This window comes from Rattus norvegicus, chromosome 2, assembly GCF_036323735.1.
Source record: "Rattus norvegicus strain BN/NHsdMcwi chromosome 2, GRCr8, whole genome shotgun sequence".
NCBI classification, from domain to species: Eukaryota; Metazoa; Chordata; class Mammalia; order Rodentia; family Muridae; genus Rattus; species Rattus norvegicus.
The window spans coordinates 226,301,980-226,315,324 of record NC_086020.1 but is presented as its reverse complement, the minus strand read 5'-3'; the positions used below and the strand labels follow the sequence as shown (position 1 = coordinate 226,315,324).

At 45.0% G+C, this 13,345-nt stretch overlaps 1 protein-coding gene across 4 annotated transcripts in view; it reads right to left on the bottom strand.

Moving 5' to 3' along the window:
- The window catches only part of Cenpe (centromere protein E), a 58,667-nt gene extending 54,312 nt beyond the window's left edge, over nt 1–4,355 (bottom strand). For 3 of the 4 annotated variants that reach the window (XM_063282221.1, XM_006233351.4, XM_039103858.2), the window contains exons 1-4: nt 4,184–4,355; nt 1,847–1,938; nt 569–658; nt 308–426 (exon numbers count right to left, since the gene is read on the bottom strand). In XM_063282221.1, coding sequence (XP_063138291.1) covers nt 308–426; nt 569–658; nt 1,847–1,938; nt 4,184–4,239 — 357 coding nt within the window. In that variant the 5' untranslated portion in view covers nt 4,240–4,355. The remainder of the gene's footprint in view (nt 1–307; nt 427–568; nt 659–1,846; nt 1,939–4,183) is intronic. The other variant, NM_001421086.1, reaches the window with a different exon arrangement.
- Nucleotides 4,356–13,345: the final 8,990 nt, after the last annotated feature.

The window sequence follows — 13,345 nt, the reverse complement described above, 5'->3', positions numbered from 1 at the left end:
TACTTTTTATGGCTCCCTGAGAATTACTAGTAACCAGCAAGGCTAAGGTGGAGCCCACAGCCCTGCTGATAGGATTTCCTGCTGCTTAGCTTAGTCTACTTTTTGTTGGAAATACTGTTTTGGGGAAAAATCAGAGAGTTTCAGGTTCTGTAAAGTGTGTGAGTCAGTGCTATGCTTTTCTCCTTTTCCCATGAAGATCAGGAGGTGAGTGTGAATCTTTCTCTTTCGTTGTTCTGTGAAGAACACACCAACTGCTACTCAGTGCTCCCTACTTGACAATGCGTGACAGGAAGTCTGAGGTAACTACCTTCTTAATCCTTTGGAAAATGTCATGAATTGCCCTGGGAATAACTCCCAAACAATCTTCAGAGCCCATCATGGTATGTGTTTTCCCAGATGCAGTTTGCCCATAGGCAAAGATGGTACCTGTAAAAATAAGCGGAATAAACAGACACATTAGGAATGTACTCGGGAAGATTCAAAACAAACTTACAGGGAGGCAAATGATCAACACTAAGGAATGGGCATGGCAGAGCGGAGATCTTCTGCAACAGAAGTGAACACGAACCGTTGTAGCCTTGTATGGCAGAGCTGATGATTGGCACTGCGATCTCTTCATACACATTCTTAGTGGTCTCATTACTGTGAAAGACACGATCTAAAGAGAACAGAGATTCAGTCGAGAATTAGGAACTGCCCAAAGAAATAAACTGTCCCGATTAGAATGGTGAACTATCCAGGACAGTTCCTTTGTCTTTTCAGAAAACACCTTTCTTAAAGGGAAAACGCAACGATCTTCACACAGAAAACCATATACGCCAAGAACCCTACATATTTCCAGGGTCAGTAGGGCGTAGTGGCAGAGTTGGCTTCTAGACCATGTTAGGTACCAAACCTGATTAGACTGCTAAACGTTGGGCCCCTGCCTCTAATGTGTGAGACAGGAACACTATCACCTCTATAGAATTATTGTAAGCATATTAGTATATAGGAAATATGAGCGGTTATTAATTTTTGAGAAATTTTGTTTTCTAACACATCTTGATTTTTAAGAGTCTTGCTCAAGCTGAATCAGGAAAACACCTAACCCAAAAATGTCACAGGAAATAATCACCTGGCATTAGCACTGAGAAGCTTGCCAGTCCTTGCTTCTGTGAGTAAACTAAAACAATAGGACACTTGCTCCGGTGATTCTTAAACCAGGAAAATGTGATGGCAAAGAAACCCAGCAATCGGGGCTGGGGATTTAGCTCAGTGATAGAGCGCTTACCTAGGAAGCGCAAGGCCCTGGGTTCGGTCCCCAGCTCCGAAAAAAAGAACCAAAAAAAAAAAAAAAAAAAAAAAAAAAAAGAAACCCAGCAATCTCTCTGCTTCTCTCAAAACCACACAGTTGTCCCAAGGTAAAGTGGGAGGCTGTGAAGTTAGGATTTCAGATTAAGCAGAGTTGGTAGATGTTGGTATTTTTAATACCATCTACCTCAGGCAATTGATGAGTTCAAATCTTCTATATGCATATAGGACCACTAAAACCTATAAAGCTTGGGAAACCTTTAATCTTGGGTTATAATCTCTTAAACATACAGATTTACCTTTAAAAATTAATTAATATTATAAATGGTTGTTTACCAGGAAGCATTTTATTTCATTTACTTCTGTGCTCAAAATGTCTTCCTAGTTTTAATAATAAGATGACAACTTAGGGTCTGGGAAAATGGCTCTAAATTAAGTCTTTTTTTTCAGTGCAGGTTGGCCTTGAACTCCTGATTCCCCCTATCTTCAGAGTGCAGGGATTGGAGGTCACCACTTCCCAGCTACAAGCTAACTTTTGATGCCATTATAAACTTACCAAATTGGAAGGATTTACCCCCGTCGCTCTGATAAATAGCATTCTTATCGGTTTTCCAATAAATGTGGGAGGCTTCTCCAAGTTCTTCTTCTCTGGAAGAACAGAACACCCCAGCTTAGAATAATGTAAGTGATTCTGGAGGTCACGTAACAGAAAGGATAATTTAAAACATTTCATGTTTTGAAGACTAGCAATAAATACACCATCAACTCTGGAAGGGCCAGGACTCAGCTCTCCTAGATGGAGAGAAAGATCTGCTTCTCACCGGCTCCCTACCGAAGCTCTTCACTCTTAGCACCTCCCGGGAGGAGCAGCTCAGAGTGGGACGCTGATTATGTATTAGGACCTTTTTTTCTGGGAGTGCCTGACTTTTCACATAAGACGTGATTTTTGTCATTCACAGAGGAAGGAAATGGAAAACACCTGGATGAAGTTCTGAAAGAATACAAACATCTTCCTTTCCTGGCTTGGTCTGGTCTGGCTTGTTTTATTTCTTATTTTAATTCTGCTAGCTCTATGAGTAGGCTGCTGTTCAGTGGCTGCCACTTTCTCTGACGCAGCCCAGGAAAACAGAGAAGACCAAAGGCACCAAGCCCAGTGCCTTCCCCATTACGTTTGGATGTCAACCTCACAGCTGGCTGGGGCAGAGTCACGATATCATCCGATAGTCACATGCAGAGTGGGTGGGCAGTGCTGTGAGTATGGCACAGAGACTGAGATCTACTGAGCCGAGGAGAGATCTTGTATTGCCTGAGAACATTGCAATACAAAATTTCAAAAATCTGGGTGGTGGTTGCACACACCTTTAATCCCAGCACTACGGAGGCAGAGGCAGGTGGATTTCTATAAGTTGGAGGCTATCTTGGTCTACTGGAACTGAGTTCCTGGGTAGCCAGGGCTACACAGTGAAACCCCATCCCAAAACACCACCACCACCAAACCAACCAAAACCAACCAACCTGGTCCTCACCAAAACCAACCAACCAACCAACCAACCAAAAACCAAACCAAACCAAACCAAATCCAAAAAACAAACAAAAAAACCAAACTCCCAAACCCAAAAACTTCTTGCGAAATGTTTTCACAGTTTTAAGTAAGATGACAATTTTGTGTTGAACTATATTCATAACTATCTTTGGCTGCATGGGATCTACTTCCTCTCTGAAATCCTTAAAAAACAAAACCAAACAAAACCTTCTGGAATACTTAACATGCCCTAAATACCTCAACTATGTCACTAGTCTCCTTTTGTTCTTAATTTTGAGACACTGTCTCACTATGTAGCCTTGGTTGGCCTGGAACTCACTAGGTAGCCCAGGCTGGTCTACAACTAAGACACACCTACCTACCTTTGCCTTCTGAGTGCTGGGGTTAAAAGCCTGTGCCACCATGACAGGCACCACTAACTTCAATGCCATTAATAAACCACTTATTCTGTGGTGTCTGCATTTCCCTGACACCACAAAATCAATCTGTCACGTCTCTAAAGGCTCAATGACTCTTCTCAGTATTCTCCACACCCCCCACCCCCCAGTGTATCATAATAGCTTATGTCTGTAGATATATTGTTTTAGTTTGCTTTCTGTTGCTGTGATAAAACATAATGACCAAAAGCAACTTGGAGTGTTAAACGGTTTATATCAGCTTACACTTCCAGCTCCAAGGAAAGTCAGGGCAGGGTCTCAAGCAGGAAGAGAAGCAGAATCCATGAAGAACACTGTTTACTTTCTTGCTCTCTCTGTTTTGTTTTGTTTTGTTTTTTTTCCTCCACAAGGAGCCTTGAATCCCATGCGTAAGAATGGACCTACCCACAGAAACCTGAGCACTGCCCATATCAACTAAGAATCAAGAAACCACCACAAGGACAAGCCCACAGGCCAACCTCATCGAGGTGATCCTTCAATTGACACTCCTTTAGACAAAGCCGGCTGTCAGGTCGACATCTAAAAGCTAACTAGTAGACAACTTTTTCCAAATTAGGAAAGGAACTTAAATGCAAGAATAACTCAATTTTGAGAATCGACCACCTATTCAAAACCAATTTCGTGAACGTCAAAAGCTTTAGCCTCTCTAGCTGAAGGCCAGAGGCGAGCAAACCCAGTAGACTTCATTCCCTCATCTTGTCTTTTATTTCAGGCATTTCCGACCCTTCTCCACTACTGAACATTCAGTGTCTTCGTCCATCAGACGAGGAAGGCGGTGTCTCCTGAGCAGGGCTGCATGCAGTCTGTGTTTTCGGGGAAACCACTAGTCCTGCTCCGAGGGGTCGGTGTGACCCGGGACAGCGCAGGTCTCCAGGCCGCCCCGCGCCGCTTCACACCGGCCCAGGCCGCCTACCTGCTGTTGAGGGGTCGCACTCGAACACAGACAGCCACTGCAGCCTCCTCGGCCATCCTGTCTGCTGCCGCCCAGGAAGGAAAATGCAGGGGATCAACGGCGCCGACAGAGCTCCCGGGCCGCCCCGCCTTTAAGTTTAAAATGTCCTCAGCGTCGCAGCGGATTGGGCTGCGCAGCGTCATGACGTCACGGGACAGTCCAAGTGCGGCGCGGAGCGGGGCTTGCGGGAGGGAAGGCGGGCGAGTCCACGGATGGGGAAGGCGAGGGAGACTCAGAGATACCGAAACTGAGATGCACGGAGCTGGAGAGACGTTTTTGTGTTAAATTATCAACTGGGAGCCACTGAACACCAGCCTCCTCCCTATACCAGGGTCAGAGAGCTGGCAGTTTGCAGAACAAAATAATTATAGTCTTATAAAACAAACAAACAAACAAACAAACAAACAAACGCCACAGCCCAAACCAAACCAAAAGAGCTTTTTTTCCCTTTTAAGACCTCCAATGGGAACTCACTGCCCTGCCAGGAAAGGGAGATTTCGTATTCTTTTGGAACCACATTGAAGCGCTTTCAATTTCCTTTCTTTAACACTCATTTCTCTTGACTGTGAGTTGAAGTGCCTGATTTAGGGAAGAGAATCATTGCCAACTGAAAAATTCTGTGGGGACATGACAGTGCTGCACACTAAAGCCATAGACGATCCAAGAAAACCCCAGTATTAGGTATGAAACACCCCATTTCATATCGTTGGTCAGAGTAATCCAAGAGACTCCCAAAATAATAAAGCTAGACCTTAGGGAGGAGGCTTCCAGCTCAGAAGCGGCTGGAATTTTCCAATGCCCAACAAGTCTGAAGTATGAGTGTCTCCAAGCAACAAGAACTTAACCTTCAGCCTCAGGGAGGCAAGCAAGGACAATTTGAGGATGTCAGTTCTTTCCTAGCCGGTGGGTTCCAGAGATCTAACTCCGGTGGTCAGTTTGGCAGTCAGTGGCTTTACCTATTGAACCATTTTCCCTGCCCTGTTTTAACTTCTTTTCTTTTCTTTTTTTCAAATGGGCAAATATGACATATACTTAGCTGATGGGAACGAAGGGGGAAGAAACGTTATGTAATTAAAGGCTCAGAGGCAAGGAAGGGATTTTGAGAGCAATGGTATTATTTTCATAGCTGTGATTTTTGTCGCACTGGCTTTGCTGTCATCACATAGCAGGCAGTATTTATTAAAGATTGACTATATCCCACTATATGCTCTGTGCTATTCATCAAGAGATAATTATTAGAAGGAAAAAGAGAGGGACTGAGAGGGTAGCAGAGAAGGTGAATTTGACCAAAGGACATAATATTCAAGTATGAAAGTGTCACAACAAAATGAATTCTCTTGTGCAATTAATGTACACTAATGAAAAAAAAGAGACGCTGCCTGAACCGTTCAAGGCCAATGGGGGCAGTTTAATCAGTTTCAAAATAAAAACTGAAAAGGGTGCAGGAGCTGGGGATCCTACTGTTCAATCCCTAACAGTGCAGAAAAAGAGATAGTCATTGAGAAACTATTTTATGTGGTACTGTTTTTAGCCAAATACCAATCGTTTTATTTTACCAATGAAGACTAGGGAGCCAGATACTGGGGTTCTGCTGGCTCAGAGTCGGAGAAAGCACCCAGCTGACCTTCCTCCTCAGCTAATGTTCCACAAGGAAGATCTCCTGCACAACATCTCAAACGCCCTCGATTTCCCTTCTATTTCCCGTGTGTCTCCCTCTCTATCCTTCCTTTTGACTTCTTACTTTCCATCATTTTTCCTATTCTAAGTAAATCCAAATCGCTGTGAGTGAAGGTATGTGCTAGGGCTGAGCCACACCACGATTAGAAACAGGTTCTTCCAGTAAACAACACAATCTCGGGGATCTCAGTGTGATCAAGTGTCCTGCAACACTGCTGGATATTTTTCTAGGCTTAGAAAGCCCAAGTATGACTACAACAGAGTCCAAGTGGTCATGAGGCCACTGTTCCTTTAGGAGAGGTAGTAAGATGCGCAAATATTTCTGTCTCTCCTAGGGTACAGAGAGCAAAAGAAGCTAGTAAGCTCGTGAGCTTCCCATGAAATGCATTCTTGTGGAAGAAGCAGGCAGTGCATAATAAATAGTAAAATAAATAACCATTGTATTTTTTTTAAAAAAATCTTTATTGGTACAAGAGTGGAGGGAAAATTTTCTACTACAGCTAAAGAGCTGAAGGCTTGATACAATGGAAATAACTGCTACTCACAGCTATTTGGATTTACTTAGAAGCTAAGGAGAACAGAGGGGTTCCACGTAAACAAGTGAATGATTGCAGATATTATAGTTTAAATTAGACCTTTAACTACAAAGACACGTTTTTGCTAATGCTGTAATTGCATCATGTTGTATAGATCCAAGTTCTTTTTCCCCCCAAAGAGTCATTTGAATAACAAGGACAGAAGAGACATTTGAACATTTGCTCTCTCTTGCTTGCTGTTTTACCAAAGGACCTTACATTTTGGTTAAGTGTTATAAAAATTTTAGCAAAGTGCTTGGTGTTGATGGATGCACACCTTTAATCTCAGCACCTCAGAGGAAGAGGCAGGTGGATCTCTAGGTATTCCAGGTTAGCCTGGTCTATGGTGCTATTTCCAGGATAGGACAGTCAAAGCTAGACAGAGAAACCCGGGCTCAACGACTCCCCACCCCCCAAAAAAAAGACAAGGAAAGAAGAGAAAAAAAAATTCCCATATCATATGCATACAAATAATTGTAACTGGATGTGGTGGTGCACACCTTTAATCCCATTCCTTGAGAGGCAGAGGCAGGTAGATCTCTGTGAGTTCAAGGCCAGCCTGATCTACAGAGCTACACAGAGAAACCCGATCCATGACCACCTCAACCGCTGAACTGGAGTCAATTGATAACCCAGCCCCAGACTCAGCTTCCTTGAGTACCAAGGAAACATAGGTGTCTCTGTAGGGCTCCATTCTTGTGAGTCTAACAGGTCTCTCAACTGCTGAACCTCTCAAAAGTGGACTCTGGAGGAGGGTTGATGCACAGGCCAACAGACATGATCCCCTGAGGTACGTGGAGGTAAATCTCAGAGATCTTGGCCGGAAGGTAGCACTAGAAATGTTCCCCAGTATACTGTTCTTTGACCAAGCCTCAAGGGCTTGCATGGCCATCATGACAAGAAGACTTGGCCCATCCTTGTCTGCTAGCTTCTGATGTTTGGACACATGGACACACTTCTTAGCTACCATAACTTCCTGCTGAGGAAGGAGTTCATACATGCTAATCTGATTCTTCTTGGACATGAACATCACAGTGACCATTGAGTCCAAGGCTGAGGTAGAAAAGCTTAGTTTATGTTTCTATGACAAAATTAGCTGCCAGCAGCAGTTATGGGAGGGGAGATTTGTGTTGGCTTATACTTTCAGAGTCCCTGTTCATCATGTGGGAGGAGCCAAACAAAGTTGATGCAGAAGGAGAATGTTGCAGGGGCTACTCATGTCATGACAGATCACAAGGCAGAAAGAGAGGCTAGACACAGGGTTGGGTATAACCATCAGAGGCCTCACTCACGGGACTTACTTTTGACATTTAAGACTCACCTCCTACAGGAATTTCCCCAAACTGTGCCCCTAGCCAGATACCAAGTAGTCAAATTATGATCTTGCAAGGGACATTTTGATTCAAAGCATAAAAAACAATTTTCTTTTGGTAAGTGGTTTTTGTTGTAAGACCACTAAGTGACCTTACCTCAGGAGCTCAACCCACAGAACACAACTTGAGAGACTGCTGCAATGGCAAGAGGTTTAATGATCCACGTACGTGGGGGTTGCTCATCCATGCAGGGAGAGGCAACCCCGAACCCAAAGAGCACACAACTTTTATTCATTATAGAGGGCAGACTTCAGCAACAGGGTTAGCTGGCCTATTCTCATTGGTGGCACACAGGACAAAGGATCTGGTCAGGTATTGGCTGGCCTGCTCAAGGGGCTGTTCTTGGCTCATTTGGTCACTTTCCTCATCCAGCCCTGCACATGACCTTGGAAAATCCTTGGGAAAGGGCTAAGTTAGCATGTCCCTTGGGGGGGGACTGGGTGGTTGGGCAGGGTCAGGATGACATCTTTGGTTGTTCTCAAGATTTACCAAAGGGAGGGCTAGGGGCGTCTTTCTGAGAAAAGTTATCTTTGTTTTATCCTAATTAGCTTGGCCTTGGTCAGTGAGGCCTGGTCATTCTTGACTACTAAAACTTTGTCACATCATTAGGCAACCTGACATCAGATGTATTTCTCAAAACCTTGTTTTTACAACTTTGTTTCTCATATCTATGAAACTATGAAACTTTATTTCTTCATTCCCCCCCCTTTTCTTTTGTCATGGTTTTAATCTTAAAATCATAACTCAGTCTCATCACTAGTGATGGGCCTGTATTGTTCCCTTAACAATATGTTCTCTAATAAGCAATAAACCAGAGTTGTGAACCAAGGGGGAAGAATTGAACCAGGTGTCAAACCAACCTTTGTCTTGAGCTCTCTCTCTCTCTCTCTCTCTCTCTCTTTCTCTCTCTCTCTTTTTAAAAACTTTGTCCTAGTCCTTTTCTAATCTTAGCTAAATTGTCTTTAACTCTTTCTGAGTGATCCATATAAAAAAATTCTTCTTTTAATGCAGCACCCAGGCCTCCTTCTTTAAGGAATAACAGTAGGTCCAATTCTCCCTTATTCTGAAGGACTATCTCTGAGAGGGAGAGCAGGAATTCTTGGAGGTCAGTTAACATTTTTTCTGTTCTTTCTATATCTAAGCCAATGACAGTCTTCAATTCTCCATAAGCCTTGTGCTGCAGGGCAATGGCAGATGTCCCTATAGCTGCCCCTGCAGCACCTAAACTCAGCCCTAAGATAATTGCCAGCATAATCCCCAACTCTCTTTTGTGCCTTACTAAGTCTGTAGCATCAGGATCCTAATAGTTCAGTACATCCTCATAAGAGTGGTATAACAATCTAGGCACTATTTGAACTAACACACAAAAGTCATGATTGTTATTTAGAACTTCTAAACTTATACAGGTTGTGATTCCTGAGGCACAGGCCCAAGAAGTGTTAGGAGTACTAACGTATGCAATGCCTTCATAGTAAGGGGATGTTACATCATTTGCAATGGAAAGCAAGCCTACCCCTACACCTACATTTGAGGGGCCTATCTTGATGGAACCCAGGGCAAACATAAAATTCTTGTTTCTAAAGCACACTCCTCAAGTGAGCATCACAGCAACCCCATCACAGCAGCCCTCCAGTCATGTATGTGATGTATTCACTTATCTGACATGGAGGTCTAGGGAGCTTTTTGAAGATCTAAGTGTCCCTCTAGGCCCCAGCCCCAGACCCAACAGCTAGTACGAGGCTGGTGAGGGCTGACACTTGATGGCTACACCAGGTACGGTCCTTTCCAGCGAGACTCAAGTGTCTGGGCCCGGTGTCGTATGTAGACCGTGTCTCCGACTTGGAACTGGTGAGATGTCTCAGGGGTCCCCGGGGCATAAGCTGTTGCCAGCTGCAACCAGACTTCTTTCTGTATCATCTGTAGGCCTTTTAGCCTGGCATACAAATCATTATTACTATGACATGTTGGTTCAGTAACATAATCAGAGGAGCTGGGACCCCTTATAAGATCTCAAAGGGGGTAAGGCTGAATCTGGAAGGGGTATTTCTTGCTCTGAAGAGAGCAAGAGGGAAGGAGTGCCACCCAGTCTGAGCCAGTCTCCATGGTCAATTTGGTCAGGGTCTCTTTTAGAATTCTATTCATTCTCTCTTATCTCTCCTGAACTTTGAGGTCTGTAGATGCAATGTAATTCCCAATTGACCTCTAAATACCTGGCCACACCCTGGCTTACCTGGGCAACAAAGGCAGGGCTGTTGTCTGACCCGATTACCTTGGGCACTCCAAACCGGGGAAGATTTCTTCTAGTATCTTCTTGATGACTACCGAAGCCATCTCTTGCTTGATGGGGAAAGCATCTACCCATCCTGAGAAAGTATCTACAAACACTAGGAGATATTTGTGATCATATTTTCCTGGTTTTATCTCAATGAAGTCCACTTCCCAGTAGGCCCCGGGCTGATCCCCATGGAGCTTCCTGCCAGAGTCAATTTTATTCCTGCAAACATTTACCTTTTGGTATGGTACACATTGGTGCACTATCTGCTCCACAAGATACTTGAGACCTGGGACATAATATTTAGTTTTTGAAAATGTCTGGATGAGTTTGCTTACCCCTAAGTAAATCCACTGATGCATTTGTTTTATCATAGCTTCTGCCTGTTTTTGTGGCAGGATCTTCTTTCCCGTTGAGGTGTACCAGAGTCCCTTCCTCGGCTTGGTTGGGTTGTGGAGGGCCCCTAACAGAGTCAAAATCTCTTCTTTGTTTTTAATCTCCTTGCCCTCAGATGTCAGCAGGCCCCTCTGCTGGTGGGCCATGGTAAAGGCATACCTGCTGTCCATATAGATGTTAAATCTCTTTCCCAGCTCAAGGGCTTTGGTGAGGGCAGTGAGCTCTGCCCTCTGAGCAGAGGTGCCTTCTGGTAGGGCCTGAGACCAGATGACTCTGTTTTCATCTACCACTGCCACCCCAGCCCATCTTTTTCCTTCCTCTAAGAAGCTGCTCCCATTTGAGAACCAGGTGGCATCTACCCCCTCTGGTGGCTGGTCAGTCAGATCTTTATGCCAACCCTGTGCTTCAGTGAGCACCTGCTGACAGTCTTGAAAGGGGGAGGGTCTGGGTTGGGTCCAGGAGCAGGGTTGCAGGGTTCAGACTCATAGGAGCAGTCTGGGATCACAAGGAACAAGTGGGATACCTGGCCCATGCCAAGGTCCACTGTTCTTCGGGTAGTCTGTGAGTATTGTTTGCTGCTGGTAGCCCCCTGTACCCAAAGTCTTTTGCTGGACACTGGCCCATTTGGGCATAGGAGCACAAAGTGTTGGCCCCCGTATTTACAAAACACTGGGTGGGTTTCCCTTCTATCTTTGCACACAGCCAGCACTCTAGGACTGAGAGTCTTGCCTTTGGAGCCACTAGAGAGGCCTTTCTTCTTTTTCCTTGCAATAGTCACACTCATCTTTAGCCAGGAATTCTCTTCTGTTGCCAGGTACTGTCTTCCTAGTCTCTCTAACTACTGTGGCCAGTATCCTGTGTAAGTTCCTCTCCTGTCTTTTATCTCTCTTTATCTCTCTAGCTTCCTCTTTTTTCTGTCTCTTTTCTTCCCTAGCTTCCTGTTCTTTTTGCCTTTTTCCCTCTTTCTCTTCCTCAGTCTCTCTGTTATGATATCTTCTGCATCTTCCTCTACAGCTACTAGATGCTGTCCACTTATGTGCACAGACCCTGAACCACACTTCAACCTTACTTTCTCTGCAACTTGTACTAACTCTCTCAGCAACTTCTCTTGTAACCCTTCAAATTTCTGTAACTTTCTCTTCATATCTTTAGCTGATTGGTCTATGAAGGCCACAGTAACAGTGACTTTGTGTTCATCTGCTGTAGGGTCATGGGGTGTGAACTGATGGGAAGCCTCCATCAACGTTCCAAGAACGCTAAGGGGGATTCTGTCTTCCCCTGGACCATTTCCCTTACCTTAGTCAAATTGGTGGGGCGTTTTCCAGCCCCTCGGACACCCACTATTGGAGTCTGACAGTAGACCTGGTGCTCCCTACCTTCAGGGGTATTGAAGTCAACAGGCAGGAGTGAGAACCTTTCATCTGGGCCTGGACCATTCTTTCTGGCCTCTAGCAGGATTCTGTCTTTCCTCGGTGGTAAAGAGGACCTGCAACAGCTACTAACAAGCATCTCAAGTGGGCTGGTGAGAAAAAGAAGAGAGTCTAGAAAATAGAGGTCCACCGAAGAGAACAAATAGCATTTGGTCACACAGCTAAACAAGGAAGCTTTCTTGGGACGAAAAGGCCAGTGTAAAAATAAGCACAAGCCTTGTGCCTGTGAAACAGAAAGGCAAGCAGAGGGGCAGCTGGTCTGTTACTGACTGTCTCTTTGGACTTAGATTCCCCCTTAAGGAGTACCTCCCTTTAGTGTCAGCTCCGTGGCTCTGCCTCTCAAGAGACCCAGCCTCTAAAGGACACTAGGCTTCCAGTAAGAACCAAAAACAAAAGGATGGAGAGACGGTTAGGACCTGGGTGCTAGATGCCAAGTGGCTGACAAAAGAATTGTATGACTCATCTGCTCCCTGGAGCACCTTGGTGAGAAGAAAAGCCAGATTTAGGGGGGAAGTTTCTTTTCAGGCTGTCAGACATGCCTGGCAACCTTGAGCCAAGAGACCAGGGAGAAAAGCATTTGAGCCTCTAGAGAGTTGAAAGGAGACTCGCTCAGGTGTGTGTGATCCGATTGAAGCCTTGGGTATCAGTGAGTAAGCTATAGTCAGAGATAACTGGCTCACCTGGGGAGTCACAGTTGAGCTGGGCTTTCTGCATCCTATATCCAATAAGGAGATTGCTGACACTGGAGTACTGACCTTTAATACAACTGCAGCCCTTCCCGAGCCTCTGAATCCCGGGGCTTCAGTAGCAGTCCCCACAGCCCTTCACCAAGCTGTCTCACTAGGTTAAAGGCCCATGGAGAAGAAAGCATTGATCCCGAGGTTGGCCACTGCCTTCAGTTGGAGTAAGCTGAGGAGCCCGTCCCAAGACTTTCTCCTGATATCAGCCTAGGGTAAACACAGCCAAAGCCTGCTCTGAATTCTGACTGGCAAAACGAAGTTCTTTGCAGTCTGCTGCAGATTCTCTCTGAAACTACTTTAGGGGCTCCCCACCCCCCAAACCTGGGGCATTTTGACCACAGGGGCAGGAACTGGCTGCTGAGGGGGATAAAATCAGAAGCATTCTCCATGTCAATGATGGCTAATGGAGAAGGTGACTTAATGCTGGAAACCGACTCCTCTCTTGGAATAGGGCCAGGGGATAAGGGGAGGGAGGCAGGAAAGAAAGTTCTCTTAATGAACACTCTCCTTCTGTGAGCAAGTGTTGAAGGCAGCGACTGGATTATTTTCAGGGCCAAAGGTCTCATAATAGTTTTTAAAAAATCACTAACTCTATGCTATTTTTTTGCTGCCAAAGTGTCAGCCCAGGCCGGCAGCCCCTTTGCGTTGAAATTCCTCTTG